Source organism: Petaurus breviceps, unplaced genomic scaffold (genome assembly GCF_028583685.1).
Source record: "Petaurus breviceps papuanus isolate PSGF00001 unplaced genomic scaffold, PetGlider_PUasm1.0 90778, whole genome shotgun sequence".
Taxonomy (NCBI): domain Eukaryota; kingdom Metazoa; phylum Chordata; class Mammalia; order Diprotodontia; family Petauridae; genus Petaurus; species Petaurus breviceps.
This window is the reverse complement of record NW_027187343.1, coordinates 1,600,552-1,622,018: the sequence shown is the minus strand read 5'-3', so window position 1 is coordinate 1,622,018 and position 21,467 is coordinate 1,600,552. Positions and strand designations below refer to the sequence as shown.

The 21,467-nt window shown below is 36.2% G+C and overlaps 1 protein-coding gene across 4 annotated transcripts in view; it reads left to right on the top strand.

The window, feature by feature from the left end:
- The window catches only part of CDC42BPA (CDC42 binding protein kinase alpha), a 409,866-nt gene that overhangs the window by 366,776 nt on the left and 21,623 nt on the right, over window positions 1–21,467 (top strand). For all 4 annotated transcript variants that reach the window (XM_069069123.1, XM_069069124.1, XM_069069121.1 and 1 more), the window contains 3 exons: window positions 2,122–2,206; window positions 6,693–6,816; window positions 8,162–8,279. In XM_069069123.1, the coding sequence (XP_068925224.1) occupies window positions 2,122–2,206; window positions 6,693–6,816; window positions 8,162–8,279 (327 nt within the window). The remainder of the gene's footprint in view (window positions 1–2,121; window positions 2,207–6,692; window positions 6,817–8,161; window positions 8,280–21,467) is intronic.

Genomic DNA, 21,467 nt, shown 5'->3' with positions numbered 1-21,467 from the left:
AATCTATGGTAGAATTGCGTTTCCTCTGCTTGCTCATGTTGCCAGTCAACTACTTGACTTTTTAGTTCTTGCCACTGTAGAACTCTGCTTTCAAAATGGAGAAAGCTTTGTCCCAGATCGCTGGGGTTTTTGCAACTGCCAGAGCTATTAGGAGGGCACCCTCTCTGCAGCCCCCACAAGCTCTGGCACACTGGCCACATATCCCAGGACCACCACCCAAGACCATGATCCCGATCCAGGCAGGTCAAAGCAAGAGCAAGTACCCTCTGAATGTCGCTTGGTCCCCCTGTGATCTGCAGGCCAGGAGCTCTGGAAGCAGCCACACGGCAGTAGCTACAGCTGCCACATCTCCGCTACTTCTGTCATGGCTTCTAACCCCCTCTTGCAACAGAGTTCCCAACTGACTTTTCACTTTTTCTTTGGCGTTTATGGGTTGAGAAGTCTGAAAACTGCCACAGGTGCTGGTGATTCACTCTCTTGAAGTCTGCTCTGGCCACAATTGGTCTGGGCCACCCTAGGGCCAGAAACGCAGTTCACAGGGATTGTGGTTCACAGGGTATAGCGCTTGGTTCCCAGGACGGTGCAATAGACCCTTCCTGTCAGCCTTCCAGGATGCCTTCTGCAGGAGATTTGTTTCTCTCTGTCACTTTGTGAGCTCTATAACTCTAAAATTTTAGAGTCCCTTTTTTACATGTATTGGAGGTGGCAGGAGCCAGAACCTCACAGAGGCTCCGCCCCAACGTGCCATACTCTTAAAGATATGTGCTTCATGAATTACTAATGGAAAATTGAAATGTTCAGAACACTCTTTAGGAAAAGGGAAAAAAAGTTAAGAGTTGAAAGACAGAAAAAGTAGTTGATAATTTAGAGTCTTCTTTGTAAGTAAGGGGATAGATTAGCACAAGAGGAATAAGTAATAAATTTTATTATACATATATCAGTTAAGTATTATGTACTTTGTTATATTTGGTTCCATGGTATTGATATGATTATGACTATTTAAAAACTATATTCTGCTACCTCTAAGATGAATATAACCCTCCCTCCCCCATACTTGGTTTAAAAAAGGACCTAGAGCATGTATAATTTTTAATTATGACTGGTTTCTATATATTGATATAATTTATCTGTACAAAGAACTGAACAGTTAAAAGAACTTATGACTAAAGCAGTGGATAAACTTCTCCCATTTAAAAAAGTTAGGATTTTACAGGTTCAGTTAAAAAAAAAAAAACAACAAAATTTTTTTGTCATCTTGCATCACAATCTTGGCAAATAGAAAATTGCCATGCTGAGAAAAGCCAATTGAGTGAATAAGAAGCATTTTCATAAAGATATATTTGTATACCGCGCTATGCAGGAGGAAAGAATATGTCAAAATACATTTCAGTAATTGTCCAATTTCAAAATTAATTCTTTTTTTTTTTTTTAAAGCAATCAGGGTTAAGTAACTTGCTCAAGGTTAGATGGCCAGTTATTTCTGGGTGTGGTGCTAAGTGTCTGAGCCTGGATTTGATCCCCAGGTCATCCCGACACAGGAGCCAGTGCTCTTACTCACTGAGCCACCTGGCCACCCCTAAGCAATTGGGGTTAAGTAACTTGCTCAAGGTTACACGGCCAGGTGTTTCTGGGTGGGTGCTAAGTGTCTGAGCCCGGATTCGGTCCCCAGGTCATCCCGACACTGGAGCCGATGCTCCTACTCTCTGTGCTACCTGGCCGCCCCTCAAAATTAATTCTTTAAGACATTATGAACTTGCACAAGAGATATATTATTGTTTTGTCAGCATAACAGTTGTAATCACAAATGACTCCAAAAAGGCCATTTTAATTAAATAATTTATTTCATTTAAAGGAAATTAGCACTTTTAAATAGTAGATATATTTTATCTGAGATCCTTATTGAATCTTCATGAGTTGTTATTTCAGGTTTTGTATCCTATACTTCCAGAGTCAGAATTAATAACATCACTCTACATTTCTCACAAGTTATATTTGAGACTACAGTGTTTGTAGTAAGAAGGATGAAGGAAAGTTCTGCGGTATATATTCGTTAATAATCTAATAATTTTACAATTTTATTTTGTATTAATTTGCTTAAATAATCATTTTCTTTTTTTTTAGGTGCGACCCTTGAACACAGAAGGATCGTTAAACCTTTTAGGTTTGGAGACAATTAGATTAATATATTTCAAAAATAAGATGGCAGGTAAGGGGTGAATACAGTCTTAATGAGAATACTTATATAAAAATAATCTCTTTGTGCCTGTGACTTTTGTGATTGAAACTATGCCATACCAGAATCAACTGAAAAACATGTGATAGCTAGCCTGGAGAAAAGAAGTATTAATGGTAGAGAGTGAGAAAGATGACAGCTTTTTTCAAGTGTTTGAAGGACTTCAGTCTGAGAGATTTATACTACTTGACCCCAAAGGTCAGAACTGGGAGCAAAGTATGGAAGTTGCTGAAAAGCAGATTCATCCTGAGCTCCTGGTGAGCAGGGAGGTTTTCATTTTTTGTCTTTGTTTCTCTACCATTTAGAACAAGTGCTGGCACACTTATTAAATGTCCACTCACTGGAAGTCTTCAAGCAGAGGCTTGGGATTATGTACAAGGATTCTTGGCCAGGAAACAGGGCAGACTAAGGGGTCTCTGGTAATCTGTGATTCTGTAGGGCTATTGTAATAATTTTATTTCATTTGTTTTTAAAGGCCAGAACTTAATTGCCTTTCCAAAATGTCTACCTTATTCATTCATTACTTAATAATAGATTGTCATAAAGCCCTCCATTTCTTAAATTTTATAACGCCAATTTGATATTTACAGCACCCATGGCAGCTATGAATATGCTGGTGTAGTTCTGAATCACAAAAATGTAACAAACTCTCCACATGGAAGACAGAACCAGAAAGCCAAATCCCAACCCCAGAAAACCAATTCCATCATAGCAACCAAGAAGTTGGTACACATAACCAATGCAGTGAGCACCAACCTCCCCAAGCCTTTTCTCCATCAGACCTTCAAAACATAACAGGCTTCCTTAAGCAAAAATGCCCCTCTCTCATTTGTGCTAGCTGCTCTGCTCTGCCTCCATGTTGCCTGCTTCCAGCTCTGCTTGTGCTCTCACCTGCTCCTTCCTGTTCCACTCTTTCAGGAAGCTCCTCCCACTATGGGCTCCATGTGATAACGTTAGGACTATTAAGGGCGGGGGAGATCTTCAAATTTCCTTAGGCCTATTAAGGGCAATGCAATGTATACTGTTTCCAACAAAGACTTCTAATACAATCAAAGGTGAGGCACAAAGGCACTTGAATAGCTGAAACAAGCAACAAAGTACTATTTTGTTTGCCATTACAAATTCCCAAAGAAAAAAATATTAAATCATCTATGTAGGGCCAGCAGACTATTTTGAAATAGAAAGTTATAATTTGATGCAATAAGCTTGTCCTGGGAATTAATTTCAAGTCACAGACATTTCTGGAAAGTATATTTGAGAGCTAAGGTAATCCTATATTTTGAAGATAAAGAAACTGAGGGTTGAAGAAATTATGTGGTTTGCCCAGAGTTCCACAGATGGTTAAACCAGGATTGGAATCTGGATGCTCTAACTACAGATTCATCCCTTTTTCCATTATTTTACTGCCTTCCAGCAAAAATGCCACATAGATATATATGACTAAGGGACAATTGCTCATCCCAGAATCAGCAACTGAAGCAACAAGGACTACTGGACAGAATATATAATTATATACTATTTAAAGAAAATGCCAAAATGCAAGAAAACCAAAGTCAGATTCAGTGGACAGTGTTGATATAAGCTACCAAAGTTAAAGCATATAACCTCCATTTCTCTTAATAATTGGTAACTAAAAGGGTAGACAATGGCATTATTAAATCACCTGTAAATCTTGATATTAGGCAGTTTTTCAGAACTGTTTTCATCCTGTGGAGTGGTTTGGGAGTTTAAACTTTTGGGGAGGGGCTTTATGTGAGTATCTATTGGAAGGTGTTGCTTGTTTCAAAATATAATGTATCAGTACAAAATTGTATTATTAATATTCCTGGAGATTATTCAGGCTTAAAGTAAAGCATTCTGCCTAAATTATTGGTCATTTTATTTTTCAGGTGGCATGAACAGGGAGACTTATGAAGGTGGTTTTATAGCGATTCAGTTACACAATCTAGTAGCTAGTTCTATCATTAAAAAAAATGTCCAGGAGTCAATGCAGGCAATATAAACCATCCATTTAACACTTCCATAGAAACAGTAGTGAGTGGGAAAATTCGCAAAAAAAAACATTTTAACCATGCTATTGCTGAATGGTGGTTGTAATGATATTAAATAATACTATTTTGGTGGTTTAGTTGTTTTAAAGTCACGTTTAACTCTTCGTGACCCCTTTTGGGTTTTTCTTCAAAGACACTAGATTGGTTTTCCATTTCCTTCTCCGGCTCATTTTACAGATGAAAAAACTGAGACAAAAAGGATTTAAGTGACTTATCCAGGGTCACACAGCTAGTAAGTGTCTAAGGCTACATTTGAACGTAGTTCTTCTGACTTCAGGCCCAGCAATCTATCCATTATGCCACTTAATTTGGCCATAGTACAGGTTAAATAGATTTGGGGGATTGTCCCAGGCATATCTAGGAACAGTAGAGGTAAGTCTGGCCATGGGAATGATTGTCATATTAAGGGAATTCATAAATTAAGAATCTAGAAGTTAGACATTGTCATGACCACTTCTGTTCAATGAAGCTGCTTCTGTGTTCTCACCTAAAATCATAGTAACATTTCTTTACCAACATATTTGCCAGATATTGCTCTTTCTATCTGACAACATCTGACTCCTTCTCTACTCACACAGCCACTACCTTAGTTCAGGCTCTCAGCATTTCTCACCTGAACTGTAGCAGCATTCTCCCTAAGAAGAAGGCCCTAGGACCCACCAAAGAAAAGTGCCATCTTTCATTGAAATTTTCCTTACCCTCTCTGCCTCCCATTGATTGCTCCAGAAGAGTGGTCCAAGAGGAAATGGGGGGGGGGGGCCTAGCCTAGTTAATCTACTTGGCTGGAATGTTAACCCAAACTGTATTTTTAACTATTATAGCTTTCTTCTTAGGGAATCTTATAAAAGTTACTTGAAATCACCTTAGGACATTGATATCATTAGCATAACATCATTAGATAACATTAGCAACTATGCCATTTTAGATATTTCTATTCAAGCTAGAAATACATATTAGATTAATGTTAAATTAAGTAGAATTATTTCTAGCACATTTGTACCCAGTTTTTTTTTGACAACACATGGCCTTGCCATCAAGGAATTTATAATCTAATCTCTGCCCCTTCTTTTATAATACTAGTCTCCTGAGGCCTTTAAAAACCCATATCCTTGGGATGGCCAGGTGGCTCAGTGAGTAAGAGCACCGGCCCCAGTGTCAGGATGACCTGGGGATTGAATCCGGGCTCAGATACTTAGCACCACACCCAGAAATAACTGGCCGTGTAACCTTGAGCAAGTTACTTAACCCCAATTGCTTAAAAAAAAAAAAAAACATATCCTTCATGAAGCCTTCCCCTGTAACTAGCTTACGCATCAAATCCTTTTTTTTGAGCACTGCCTAGCATTTGCATCAGTCCTTTGTCATGGCAATCTGTCATATTTATTTGAGGACATTGTTACATATTTCATTCTTTGTTTCACGTCTTGCCTTCTCAACAAGATTGTAAGCTCTTTGAAAACAAATAGTATTATAGATATGTGCCCTACAGTACCTGTATTGTTGAACATTATAATAGGTGTTAAGCAAATACTTATTTAATTGATTTCAATTGAGAAAAGTAGGCATTTTATATCCTATTACTTTAAAGCAGGATTCTGTACCTATTACTAAAATTGATTTTGAAATGTACATTATGTATCCTAAAAGTACATAGTATGTACTTAGATAGAATGACATTACATATACATATGTTGAAAATTACAATTTCTGCCATAAACACATACAAGACCCTATTTAAATTATTAGAGAATGGGTTCATATTGAAAATCATTCATCTTTTCTAATATTTATTCTCTCTTAGTAAGATTTTGCAAGTCATACATAAGTTGTTAGTAGTTGTTTTATGCTATCTGAATATCATGATGAAGGTACTATATAACTTCTAATCATAACATCTAGAAGTGGTCCAGCTCTGTCATGAATACATCACATTTCATAAATTCACTGTCCCTGATTTTGTTTTCTTGTTTTTATGTTAGTTTTGTTATAGAACATCCTTGTATCATAGTGTACTGAATCAAATGCTGAAATTGGAGTAAGGCAAACTTAGGTTTGATTCCCACCTTTGATACTTAATGCCTGAATAAACATAGGAAAGTCACCTGACCTCTCTAAGCCTCTGTTTTCTCATCTAAGAAATGAAGATAATGCATAGAACACTTATTTGACAGAGATGTAATAAAGCTCAAATGAGATAATGTTTGCAAAGTGCTTTGCAAACCTTAAAACACTGTACATAAATATCAGTTATTATGATGATGAAAATAATCATTCCTTGACATTTGCAAATTTCTTTGAAGTTAATGAATAAAAGATAAAAGCAGATTAGTAGATTATAGAGCAATGTTGTTGAATTTTTTCCTCAAGTTATTTGCTAATTAAATTCAAACTCATTTTGTTTTTAATAGAGGGGGATGAGCTGGTAGTCCCTGAAACATCAGATAATAGTCGGAAACAAATGGTGCGAAACATCAATAATAAACGACGTTATTCCTTCAGAGTCCCAGAAGAGGAAAGGATGCAACAGAGGAGGTCGGTATTTAACTTATATTTGTCTTCTGTCCATGCCTGTAGACCCTGAAGGACCATTTGTTTGCTGACAGTGCTGTATTATTTGTGTGAAAGCAAAAGTCAGTCTCTGAAATTCTGTCAGACACCTGTGTGTGTGTCAGTTCAGCAATGTGTTTTATCTTGTCTGTACAATTTGAACTAATCCTTTTATGGTTGTAAAGATGCACTGGATTAAAGTATATTATTTGGACTTTTAAATAAATGTGTGCAATAGCTGTAATTTGGAATGCATGCCTTGACAAACTGGGTGCATATAGTAACATGTGTGTATATACTCAAAACTGTACATATGAAGAGCTCTAATAAACATTTTATAAAATAAGAAATGACACTAATGTAAATATGGATTAAATACTTTTAGACTCTGGTTCTGCTTTCCTTTATTTAAGGGTATTACTCTTGTACAGTCTGTGAATTTACTATGAGATTTTTCATTAATGGTGTATTACCTAGCTAATAATTTTGCTGGAATTTCTGTAAATGTATAGGCAAAAGGCAGGTAATGATTCCACTTATATATAGATATATCGCAGTTGTTATAATTTTTAAGGGTAAACAATAAAACAGTCCAGAATTGTCTGGGGCAGAGATTTTTTTATGTCTTTGACTGCATGAGGTCCTGTTTTCCACTAGAAATTATGAGTTATTTAAAACTCCTCCAAAGAGGTGAATATCTTCTTTCTTTATTCACTAAGTTTTACATTGAAAAGATCCTAAGTCCTTTTCTGTAGTTTCTGTGTTGCCTTGAGAAAAGCACTAGCTATAATATAAAAGTGGAAATGTTAACTTTTAACTCTGAATGTCAAGGTAAATTTGGGGGGTATTTTATTTACTTTGTTGTTGTTATATTATTGAATGCCTAAATGATATCTTCCAAAACACTACTAAGGTAATTCTAATTCCAAACATGAACAATAGTGCAGTATTCTTCTAATTATATTTTTTTCTGTCCTTTGGCTTCTCCACCTTCGAAGAAGAACCAGGTCACCATTGCATCCCCCTTCTGCATCTTTTCTTGAATGTGATCTCAGCTCACTCTGACTGTTAATTCTCTGCCTCAGTCACGATTTGGAATTTTTATGGGTGCATATATTGGCTTGCAAGACAGAACTTCCCCTCTTCCCTTTCTGCAAGTTTGAGGCTGACATAGAAGAACAACTGCACTAAGGGTTATCCTTCTTAATAACGAGCAATTTCTTAGATGGTTTCAGATTTTTCTTCTAAAAAAAAGAAAATGTATTTGTTTCTTCAGATGCCCAGCTTAACTCATAGAAAGAGTGTCTAAATTAGATATTTTCTCTTACAGGGAGATGCTACGAGATCCAGAAATGAGAAATAAATTAATTTCTAACCCAACTAATTTTAACCACATAGCACACATGGGTCCAGGAGATGGAATACAAATCTTGAAAGACTTGCCCATGGTAAGAAAAAGGAAGAATTAAGTGAGAATCAAGTGAGTTTGCAAATTAAAAGAAAAATAAGAAGTTGATTTTAGAACTGTATATTGCTAAGTCTTGGTAGAATGGCTTTACCTAAATATATCTTAGTAGATTTAACACACATGGCAAGATTGATTTTAATATACTTTTGCTGTAGTTGAAAACAAAATATATGACAAAATTTTCATTTGGTTTCCAGCCTAAAGCTGCTTTTGGTTTCAAGGAATCCTCTCCCAGAGCATGCTTTAAGTTGAGAATCTACATCAAACTCCATAGCTAAATTTAAAATTTAGTTGCTAAACCATTCTGAATATTAAAACTAAATTATCACTGTAGGAAGTTGGTCTCTCCACCTAAATCAGGGAATCAAATCACCTAGATGGCAGTTAAAGATTAAATTAAATTTTCCCCCATCTATTTAGTGCTCACAGACTACATTAAAAATACTTAAGTAAGGGGCGGCCAGGTAGCACAGCGAGTAAGAGCACCGGCTCCAGTGTTGAGAAGACCTGGAGATCGAATCCCGGGCTCAGACACTTAGCACCCACCCAGAAACACCTGGCCGTGTAACCTTGAGCAAGTTACTTAACCCCAATTGCTTAGGGGCGGCCAGGTGGCTCAGCGAGTAAGAGCACCGGCTCCTGTGTGGGGATGACCTGGATCAAATCCCGGCCTCAGATACTCAGCACCACACCCAGAAATAACTGGCCGTGTAACCTTGAGCAAGTTACTTAACCCCGATTGCTTAAAAAAAAAAAATACTTAAGTAAAAAAGTGTTGGCATTTTAACCATTTTCTGATCAGTGTGGGATAGAGAAAACCATGCTTAATGTGGTATCCAGATTATTAGGTTCAAGTTCTACTCCATCATTTAGCAGCATTGGTACTCTGGGCTAGTCACTTTACTCCTTTCTCTGTAAAATGGAGATAATAAAATTTGCACTGCCCTCCTTGAAATATCATTGCCATGGCTGTCCCCCATGTTTGAAACACTTGTTTCTCTTCTCTTGCTACTGACCTCCATGGCCTCCTTTAAGTCCCAACTAAATCCTTCTATAGGAAGCCTTCCCCAACCCTTCTTAATTCCAGTGCCTTCCCTCTGTTCATTGTCTCCTGTTTATTATATATGTATGAATATATTTGTTTACATACTGTCTTCCTGTTAGATTGTAAGCTCCTTAAGGGCAGAGACTTTTTTTCACCCTCTTTTTGTATCCCTAGCATTTAGCTCAGTATGTGATACATAATAGGTGCTTAGTAAAGATTGATTGATTGACTTCAGTAGAATTGAAGATTTAAGAAAATCAAGTTAAAAGTTGCATGGAATTACAATTTATAGTTCATAGGCTTAGTGTGGTGATGAACATTAATTTTTAGCTACACTTTTAAAAATTTAGTTAACATTTATTGCATACCTAACACATGCAGACCATAGTACTAGTTATTAAAGATGGTATATAAGACATAAAAAAGAGTGCTTGCTGCAGGATGTAAAATCTGATTGGAGATACTATGTGAAGTCACTTAAGAGTAATTATATCAACATATGCAAAATAGCTACTTCATTTATTATAATTTTTTCAGGGGTGGGAGACAGACCTGTGGTTTCATTGATATAGGGAATTCTAAATGAAGAAAATAGTGTCACTTCTCAGGGTAGATCCAAGATGTTGAAATAAAGAAGCACTCAGCCAAGCTCTCCCAACATTTCCTCCAAATAACCTTAACACTTCAAATCACTTTCTGGAGTGGCAGAGTCAACAAAAGGTTGGAGGGAGACATTCTTCCAGCCCAAGACAATTTAGGAGGTGACATGGGAGTGGAGGCTAGCCCATAGCCCATATGGATGAAACACCAGTGGTAGGACTAAGTGGTGGTGACAGAAGCAGCAGCAGTTTTGAGAATTTTCAAGCTATAGATGATAAGGGGGACCTGGCAACTGTTCAGAAAGGAATTAGGGGGTACTACCCCTGTGCTAGCAATGTACACAATACCAGAAGCTGTTTGCCAGCTCCATTGCCTATACCCACTTCTGGGCAATCGTTCAAAGGTAGAGAGAATGAGCACTTTCAATCAAGAGGGAGTGGAAACCCTGAGGGTCAGTATCACTTCCAGCTCCAAGGCATCAGAGATCCTGAGGAAGGAATATCACTTCTGGTCTCAAGGGAAAAGGGGCCCGATGGAGCAGTATCAATTGTAATCCCAAGGGATCAGGGGTTCTCCCTTGGTAAAGACCGGAGTACAGACCAAAAGAACAATGACCATACCTCTCCCTAGATCACACCACCTGGGAAGAACCAAAAACTTCCAAACCCTGAGACCTAGTTCTGAAAGCAGCAGTACAAAAGAAGCCTGAAGCTTGAGACAGAGCCCTACCACACCAGACCAAAACCCAACATTGACATATAGTTCCAAATGAAGATATAGGATGGAAAAATGAGCAAACAACAAAAAAAAGAACCTGACCATAAAAAATCACTATGGTGATAGGGAACATTAAGACACAAACTCAGAAGAAGACAGTGAAATCAAAATGGCTATAAGTAAAACCTCAAAGAAAAAATGTGAATTGGACTAAAGTCTAACAAGTATTTCTAGAAGAATTATAAAATTATTTTCTAAATCAAGTAAGAATGGTAGAGGAAAACTTAGGTAAAGAAATGAAAGCAATGGAAGAAAATTATGGAAAGACAACAGCTTGATAAGAGAGGCACAAAAAAAGTACTGAAGACAATAATACCTTAAAAAACGGAATTGGCCAAATGGAAAAAGAAGTACAAAAATTAACTGACTTTAACTCCTTAAACATTAGAACTGGGCAGGTGGAAACTAGTGGCTCCATGTGACATCAAGAAATAATATACATACATACATATACCATGTTTCCCCAATAATAAGACACTGTCTTCTTATTTTTTTTGGAAAGAAAAACACCAGAGGGCTTATTTTCAGGGGAGGGCTTATGTTGTCCTGCCTCAGCTCTCCTCCGCGGCACTGCTCTCAATGGCGCCAGCAAGCAAATCACTGGGGAAGAATAGGATGACACACTCACTGCTGCAGCTCTGATTGGATGCAGCTCAGAGCGTGGTGTGCGTTTCACCCGGGGTGGAGAAACGGTGCATACAGAGGGTACCGTAATGTAGCATGTAGCGCAGGGGATCACCTTCACTACAGTAGCAATCTCAATAGGGCTTATTTTAGAGGAATCTTACACAGTAAGGGGAGGGCTTATTTTTGGGATAGGTCTTATTATCGGGGAAACACGGTATATATATCTGACTCTTTGTTGGCCCCATTAGACCAAATGGCATAACATCCAAATTTTTTTTTTTAATTTTTTAAAGCAATCGGGGTTAAGTAAGTTGCTCAAGGTTATACCGCCAGTTATTTCTGGGTGTGGTACTGAGTATCTGAGCCTGGATTTGATCCAGGTCATCCCAACACTGGAGCCGGTGCTCTTACTTGCTGAGCCACCTGGCCACCCCATAACATCCAAATTCTTAAAGGGAAAATTAAATTAATTACAAGAATCATATGTGATTGAACAACAGAATAATTATTGGATTGCCTGAAAGCCACGAACAAGTAAAAGTCCTAGACATCATATTTCCAGAAACTTATTGAGAAAAATTGCTCCAGTATACTAGAGCCAGAGAGTAAAAGAGAAATTGAAAGAATCCATCAATCACTGCCTGAAATAGATTGCAAAATTAAAACTCCCAGAAATATTGTAGCCAAATTTCAGAGCTCCCAGGTCAAAGAGAAAATACTTCAATCAGCCAGAAAGAAACCATTAAATATCATGGACCTACTGTCAGGATGACACAAGATTTAAAAGCTACCATATTAAAGGAGCAGAGGGCTTGGAATATGATGTTCTGTAAGGCAAAAGAGCTAGGATTACAACCAAGAATAAGTTGCCCAGCAAAATTGAGTATATTCCTTCAAGGGAAGATATTTAATGAAATAGAGGACTTTCAAGCATTCCTGATGAAAAGACCAAAGCTGCATAGAACATTTGACTTTCAGATATAAGATTCAGGAGAAACATAAAAAAGTAAGCATGAAAGAGAAATCATAAGGAAATCAATATGGTTAAACTGTTTACCTTTCTATGTATCTTCTAAGAACTTTTTGTCATTATTAGGGTGGTTAGAAAGATTCTAGGTAGAAAAAGGGTACAGGAGTCAGTTGATTGTGTTGGAGTGACATAAAAAAATGTATAGACAAAAAAGAGGGATACCTACAGTGGTCAGGAAAATGGTAGGGGCAGGGCAGGCAATACTTGAACTTCAATCACATCTAAATTAACTCAAAAATGTATATACTCAGTTGATAATAGAAATCTATCTTGTCCAACCATGTAGTAAGAGGGAAAAGGGGTAAGAGAAATGGAGTGTGTTAAAATAGAGGGCAGATAAAAGAAGGCAGTGGTCAGAAGCAAAACAGGCTTTAAAGGAGGGACAGGATAAAAAAAGATAAGGATAAACAGAAGGAAATAGAATGAAAGGAAATGCACAGTTAGTAATCATAACTGATTATGAATGGGATGAATTCACTGATAAAATGGAAGCTGATAATGTAATGAATTAGAAACCAAAAACACACTTGAAACAGAGACACAAACACAGAGTTAAAATAACAGGCTGGAACAAAGTCTATTTATGCTTCAGCTGAAGTAAAAAAAAGAGAGGAGCAGTGATCACGATCTTGGACAAAGCAAAAACCAAAGCAGACCTAATTAAAGGGGATAAGAAGGGAAATTGCATCTTGCTAAAAGAAACCATAGATAGTGAAATACTATTGATACTAAACATATATATATATATATACACATACACCAAATGACATTGTTGTTCAATCATTTTACTCGTGTCTGACTCTTTGTTGACCCCATTGGACCAAATGGCATAGCATCCAAATTCTCAAAGGGAAAGTTAAATTAATTACAAGAGGAAATAGACAGTAAAACTATACTAGTAAGGGAACTCAACTTTCCCCTCTTCAAGCTAGATAAATTTAACTATAAAAAGAGTAAGAAAGAAGTCAAAGAAAATAATAGCATCTTAGAAAAGCTGGATATGATAGACCTTTGGAGAAAATAGAATGGGAATAGAAAAGAAGATGCATGTTTACAAAATCCATGTATTAGGGCATAAAAACCTCATAAACAAATGCAAAAATGTTAAATGCACGCTTTTCAGATCATAATGTAATAAAAACTATATTACATAAAGGGCCATGGAAGTATAGATTAAAACTAGTTAGAAATTGAATCTAATCCTAAGGAATGAGTGGGTCAAAGAACAAATCATAGAAACAGGCAGTAATTTCGCTAAAAAGAATGACAGCAATAAAACAACATTCCAAAATTTGTGGGTTGCAACTAAAAAAGCTAGAAAAAAATTAATCCCCAATTAAACACAAAAATGGAAATCCTGAAAATCAAAGGAGAAATTAATAAAATTAAAAATAAAAAACCAGTTGAACTAATAAACAAAATTAGGAGCTGGTTTTATGAAAAAACAGATAAACCATTGACTAATTTGATTTGAAAAAAGAAAAAAAGAGCAAATCACTAGTATTGAAAATAAAAAGGGTGAATGCACCACCAATGAAAATGAAATGAAAGCAGTTATTAGGAATTATTTTGCCCAACTATATGCCAGAAGAATGGACAGTCTAAGTGAAATGGTGGACTATTTATAAGAATATAAATTCCCAGATTAACAAAAGAGGAAAAGGAATACTTAAATAACCATATCTTAGAAAAAGCAATTGCATGCTGTATCAATGAGCTCCTAAGGAAAAATCCCCAGGACCAGATGGATTCACAGGTGAATTGTAATCAAATATTTAAGGAACAATTAATCTCAATACTATATATTTGAAAAAATAGGTAAAGAAGTAATCCCACTAAATTCCTTTTATGACAAAAATATGGTTTTGATACCTAAGCTAGGGAGGACAAAAACAGAGAAGGAAAACTATGGAACAGTTTCCTTCATGAATACTAGCAAGGACATTATAGCATTGTATTACAAAGATCCTACCCTATTCCCAAGTAGGATTTGTACCAGTAATACAAAACTGGTTCAATATTGGGAAAACCATTAGCATAATTGGCTAAATCAGCAATAATAAAAACAAAAAATTACAGTTATATCAACAGATACAGAAAAAGCCTTTAACACAATATAGTATTTTTCATATCAATAGATGTTGATCCATTCCTATTAAAAAAAAACACCAGAAAGCATAGAAATCAATAGAATTTTTCTTGAAACAATGAGTAGTATCGATCTAAAACCAAAAACAAGCATTATCTTTAACAGGGATAAACTTGAAGCTTTCCCAGTAAGACAAGGAGAAGCAAGGATGTCTATTATCACCACTATTATTCAGTTTTGTGCTAGAAATGCCAGTTATAGCAATAAGTCAAGAAAAAGAAATTGAAAGAATTGGAAGAGTCTATAAGGAAATACAGCTATCACCCTTATATACTTAGAGAATCTTAGAAAAATAACTTAAAAAGCTCATTGAAACAGTTATCAACTTTAGCAAAGTTGCAGGATACAAAACAAACCCACATAAATCATCAGCATTTCTACATACAGTACTACCAACAAAACCCAACAGGAAGAGATAAAAAGAGAAATTCCATTTAAAATAATTGCAGACAATATAAAATGCTTGGGAGTCTACCTGCCAAGACAAACCCAAGGATTATATGAACACAATTACAAAACACTTTTTATATAAAAAAGAGAACTAAACAATTGGAGAAATGGTAATTGCTCATGGGGAGGCTAAGCCAATATAATAAAAATTACAATTCTGATTAAGTTAATTTACTAATTTGGTGCCATACCAAACTACCAAAGAATTATAGAGCTAGAAAAAATAGTAACAAAATTCTTCTGGAAGAATAAAAGGTCAAGAGAAGCAATGAAAAAAAATTTAAGGAAGGTGATCTAGCACTTCCAGATTTCAAGCTATATTACAAAATGGTAATCATGAAAATAATCTGATACTAGCTAAGAAAAAGAGTGGTTGATGGATGTAATAGATTTGTTACATAATACACAATAATAATCTAGTGTTTGATAAATCCAAAGATCCAGACTTTTTGGGTTAAGAACTCAACATTTGACCAAAATTGCTGGGGAAACTGGAAAGCAGTATCACAGAAATTTAAGCGTGTGCCAACATTTCATACCATATACCAGGATATGGTCAAAATGAATAAATGATGGCTTGAGCTCATGTCCCAACCACTCCAATACCTGTAAAAAAAATGACTAAACAAATTGTGCTACAGAACCCAAAAAGTTACAGAAAGAAATCAATCTCCCAGTGAAGGCAACCTGGAAGGCCAACAGGAAGGGTCTATTGCACTGGGCTGGGAGAAGAGTGCAGACTCATGTGGGCTGTGCCAGCACAGATTGGCAGTGTAGACTGGCTGGAGCAGACTTCAGGGGAGTGAATCACTGGCAACTGTGGCAGTTTCCAGACTTCTCAACCCATAAACACCAAAAAGAAAGTAAAAGGTCAGTGGGGAATCTCTGTTAGAACTGGGTGAGAGAAGAGCCCCCCTGGGGCAGCGGAGGTGACGGCATCTGCAAGTTGCCTCCTGAGCTCCAGGCCCACAAATTGTGGGGGAACCAAATGACTGTCCAGAGGGTAATTGCAGGACACTCTTTGCTGGTGCTAAGGCAGAATTCTCTAGCCTTGTCCTTTTTGGATCTGGGTCTCAGTCTTGGGTGGCAGTCCTGGTATGGCAGAGCTTGTTGAGGCTGTGGAGATACAGTCCTCCTCACAGTTTTGAGGCAGGTGCCTCAAAGAAGAAGCTCTGACAACAGTTGCACTAAACCCCAGACATTTGGAACACAGCATTCTCCACTCTGGAAGCAGAGTTATACTGTGGCAAAGAGCTCAAAAGTCAAGATGAGCAAACAGAGGAAGTGAAATCAAACTATATAATTGGCTTTTGGTGACAAAGATGATCAAAACATAGAAACAGAAGAAGATAACAAAGTCAAAACTCCTGCATCAAAAGCCTCCAAGGAGAATATGAACTGGTTGTAGGCCTTGGAAGAGCTCAAGAAGGATTTTGGAAATCAAGTAATATTAGAGGAAAAGTTGGGAAGAGAAATGAGAATGATGTGAGAAAATCATGAAAAGCGAGTCAACAGCCTGCTAAAGGAGACCCCAAAAATACTGAAGAAAATAATACCTTTAAAAATAGACTAACTCAAATGGCAAAAGAGATCCAAAAAGCCAATGAGAAGAATGCCTTAAAAAGCCAAATTTGCCAGATGGAAAAAGAACTTCAAAAGCTCACTGCAGAGAATAATTTCTTCAAAATTAGATTGGAGCAAATGGAAGCTAATGACTTTAGGAGAAATCAAAGTACACATCCAAAAGAATGAAAAATTAGAAGGCAATGTGAAATACCTCATTGGAAAAACTGACCTAGAAAATAGATCCAGGAGAAATAATTTAAAAATTACTGGACTACCTGAAAGTCATGATCAAAAAAAGAGCCTAGACATCATCTTTCAAGAAATTATCAAAGAAAACTGCCCTGATTTTCTAGAACCAAAGGGCAGAATAGAAATTAAAAGAATTCACTGATTGCCTCTTGAAAAAGATCCTAGAAAGAAAACTCCTAGGAATATTTTATCCAAATTCCAGAGTTCTCAGGTCAAGGAGAAAATATTACAAACATTGTCAGGAAGAAACAATTTTAGTATTGTAGAAACAATCAGAATAATACAGGATCTAGCAGCTTCTACATTAAGAAATTGAAGGATTTGGAATATGATATTCCGGAGGTCAAAGGAGCTAAGATTAAAACCAAGAATCACCTACCCAGCAAAACTGAGTATAATACTTCAGGGGAAAATAGGGACATTGAGTGAAACAGAGGACTTCCAAGTATTCTTGATGAAAAGAGCAGAGCTGAACAGAAAATTTGACTTTCAAATACAAGAAGCAAGAGAAGCATGCAAAAGTAAACAAGGAAGAGAAATCATAAGGAGCTTATTACAGTTGAACTATTTACATTCCTACATGGAAAGATGATATTTGGGACTCATGAGACTTTTTATCAGTGTGAGGATAGTTGAAGGGAATATATATGTATGTGTATATGTATGTATATGTGTGTGTACATGTATACGTAGACAGAGGGCACAGGATGAGTTAAATATGAAGGGATGATATCAAAAAATAAACTTATGACGTGAAAGAAGTGTATTAGGAGAAGGACAAAGGGAGAGATAAAATAGGGTAAATTATCTCAAATAAAACAAGAGAAAGCTGTTACAGTAGAGGGGAAGAACAGGAAGGTGAAAGGAAATGAGTCAACCTTACTCTCATTGAACTTGGTTTAAGGAGGGAATGACATACACATTCAATTGGGTATCTTACCCTACAGGAAAGTAGAGGGGAAAGGGACAAGAGGGGAGATGATAGCAGGGAAGGCAGATTGGGGGAGAGTATAGTTAGAAACAAATACTTTTGAAAAGGGACAGAGTCAAAGGAAAAAATAGAATAAATGCGGGGGGGATAGGATGGAGGGAATTATAGTTAGTCTTTCACAATATGACTACTGTGGAAATGTTTTGCATAACTACACATATATTACCTATATTGAATTGCTTGTCTTCCCAGTGGGAGTGGGTAAGGAGGGGAGAAGAAATTCCAAAGGACCCATGATGAAAGAGAGAGAAATGAACTCAGAATTCGGATTAAAGCATACTTTTTAAAACTTTATTTTTTAATTTGATTTTGTTTGTGTTTCCTTTTGCAACATTGCTAATTTGGAAATATCTTTTGCATGACCTCACATGTATTATTGAAATCAAATTGCCTTCTCAAAGAGAGGAGAGGGGCAGGAGGGAAGTAGAGTATTTGAAATTCAGAATTTTTTTCAGTGACAAATTTTTTTTTTACCTGCAATTGGGAAATATTAATGAAATAAATAAAAAGAAAATATTCAAAAGAAAAAAATAGCTTCTACCAGTACAAATGAATACTTTCTCTTTAGTTTATAGTCTTCAAAACAATCATAGGTCAAGGAACTTGCCCAGAGTCACACAGCCAGTATGCATCAGAGTATTTTATTAAAAGGTACCTGTATCTTTAGAGCCAAAATGTTACCCTTTTATTCCTTTTAGCTTATACAAAAATAATACATTTTTCATCAGCAGAAAAATGTTTCCAGAAACCTTATTCATATATATGCATGTATATGTATAAATATAGTTTCCCTTCAACTTATAAATAGAAAGAAACAAATTTAGACATTCCTATTACAGATTTTGCCTTAAGAGAAATTATATTAAAGGAGAAAAATATTCTGTACTTTCCAAATTCACCACCCAGGGAATGAATGCCTTTTTCTAAGTCTACCAGTGATTTTTGCTTGTTTTTTTTTATTTATTTGGGGAAGGATGGAAGAGGGAAGTAGTACAGATCTGTAACTTCTTCAGGTTCCAATGGAAAAAAACACTTGGGGTCAGAGGACGTGGATTCAAATCCCATCCCTGCCAGTAACTACTTACATGGCTTTGGGTAAATCCTCCCACATCTCTTCATCTCAATCTCTGTAAAAGAAGGGAGTTATATTAGATGACCTCCACGGTCCCTTCTATCTCTCAGTCTGTGATCCTTTGATCATGGACATATCAGCATCTTGTCTCATATGGATGAGGTTAGAGTTGCCATGGACATTGACTTGTCCAGAGTCGTACAAGTCTTGGTTAGAGCTTGGACTTGAACACAGATCTTCCTGGCTCTGGGGTTGTTCCTATTCTATTTTCCAAGTAAAGTTGCCTTGATTGATATCACTTTGGTAACATCATTAATAGTTAAAGTTAAGCCTCATTATAAAGTCACAAAACATTTTTGTATTAGATGCAGTTGGTGGCACAGTGTATAGAGGAGAAAGGAAGGAAATAAGCATATTTATATAGTGCTTATTATGTAATATGCTTACTGTATGCCAGGCATTATACCAAGCACTTTACAAATATTATATCATTACATAGGTAGGTAGGTAGGTAGATAGGTAGATAAATGCATAGAAAGAAAGAGTGGGTTAGCATTGGACCTTGAGTCAGGAAGACCCACGTTCGTATCTGATCTTAAACACTTAGTTTTTATGATCCTGGGCAAGTTGCTTAGCCATTGCCTTCCTTAGTCTCCTCATCTGTAAAATGTGGATAATTGTACCACCTATCTTACAAGGCTATTGTGAGGATAAAATAGGATAATACTTATAAAGTGTTTTGAATCCTTGAAGCACTGTATATAAATGCTAATTAATATTTTTTGTTTACTCAACCAGCCATTTTTTCTTAGGAAACTAATGCCTCCTTGTAATGTAATTTCACCAATTCATCTAATGCTGTGTTTTTATAAAACTAATTAATGGCAGTAAGTGAGATATTCAGTAAGAATGCAAAGTTTTATTGTTATCCTGTTTTGAACCTTTTCAGAAATATTCATTTAGTTATGAAACAGCCCTCTCTATTCTACATAGTCACTCTTAGTTTAGATAGAAGAATGAACCTTTTGTTTTGTTTTACCCATCATGTTAAGAAAACCATGCTGTTACTATTGAGGGATACAGCTTTAATGTCATTTCTCAGAAATGCATCCTCAGACCCCTTAAGCATTATCTTTCTTCTGTGCATTGTCAGCTTTAGTCTACTTCCAATTAGTTTTGCCTGGAAACTAAACTATGCCTTCTTATTCTCTGTTAAATGAGCTTGGTAGCTAATGAATGAAATGCTGGTTTTCCTTTAAAGAATATTGGTTGCTTTTTTCTCCAAACAAACAAATATCATGCTTAATTTGCAGTGGAGGCAGGGGCTTAGTGTAGTAGAAAAACCCAGGGTCTAGAATCTTGCCCTGACTGTCACTGTTGGCCATGTGGCCTTGGGCAAATTGCTCTATCTTTCTGGACCTTAGTTTCCTCGTTTTATGAAAGGTAGACCAGTGGGGTGGCTAGATGGAGCAGTGAATAGAGCACCAACCCTGGAGTCAGGAGGACCCGAGTTCAAATGTAGCCTCAGACACTGAACACAAAAACTAGCCATGTGACCTTGAGCAAGTCACTTAACCCCAGTTATCCTACCTTCCCCCAGTTCAAATTTGGCCTCAGACACTTAACACAAAAACTAGCCATGTGACCTTGGGCAAGTCACTTGACCCCAGTTACCCTACCTTCCCCCCTCCAAAAAGTATAAATAAAAATAAAATAAAATGTAGACCAAGTGACTTAAGATCTATCATGAAAATTCTATAATTTTAAAGCTGAGCATTAATTTATGTTTGCATATTTGAGAACTTCAGATCCTTTTGAGGTAAGAATAGTAGAAAGTCATATCTTTCTGTATATGCTGCCATGTATTTGAGAAAGAAGAGGTCTTTTTATTCACTCATGGTTTTTGTTGTGGTTGTTGTTTTGGAGGTTATTTTTTTTTCTTTGACTTGTTGATTTGGCCCCTGGTGTAGATTTACCTTGTGATTTTGGTGGGACCTAATTTATTTTAAGTCTTTAAATCTTTATAGTTTTGATGTGAGAAGAATTAGGAAAAAAAGTGCATTTTATACCCTACTAATTCACAACAATTTCAAACGCATTTTTTAATTTAATGCATTTTTTTGCCTGTATAAGACAGAAATTCTTATCTTGTGTTTTCAGAGTTTTTGTCAATTTCTCCAACCTGTGCTTGTGCTTGTATATGTGGCAAGCAACAGATTTTGTACATATTCCTGTTCTTCATAATTTCATATTTCGTTTTCATGGTTCATGCTCACCATTTACCTTCAATACAAAGTGATTGTGAAATTAAGTACTTTTTTGGGCTTAAAATAAATATTTAGTGGATCACAAAACTTCTCTAATATTTGAGTGATAATATTCTCAGTTTTATGTTCTTTTTCCATTAGTGGTATTACCTATAATTAATAGGATACTGCTAAAAATTATAAATGAATACATTTCCCCACAACTTATAATCGTTTTTTTCAATTCAAAGTGTATGCCTAAAGGTAGATTGGATTAAATATGAATTTATATAAAACAATAAATTGTGACTGAAATTAGAGTAAGGGGAAGATTTTTGTTTTTCTTGACTTTGTATTTGGGTGAAT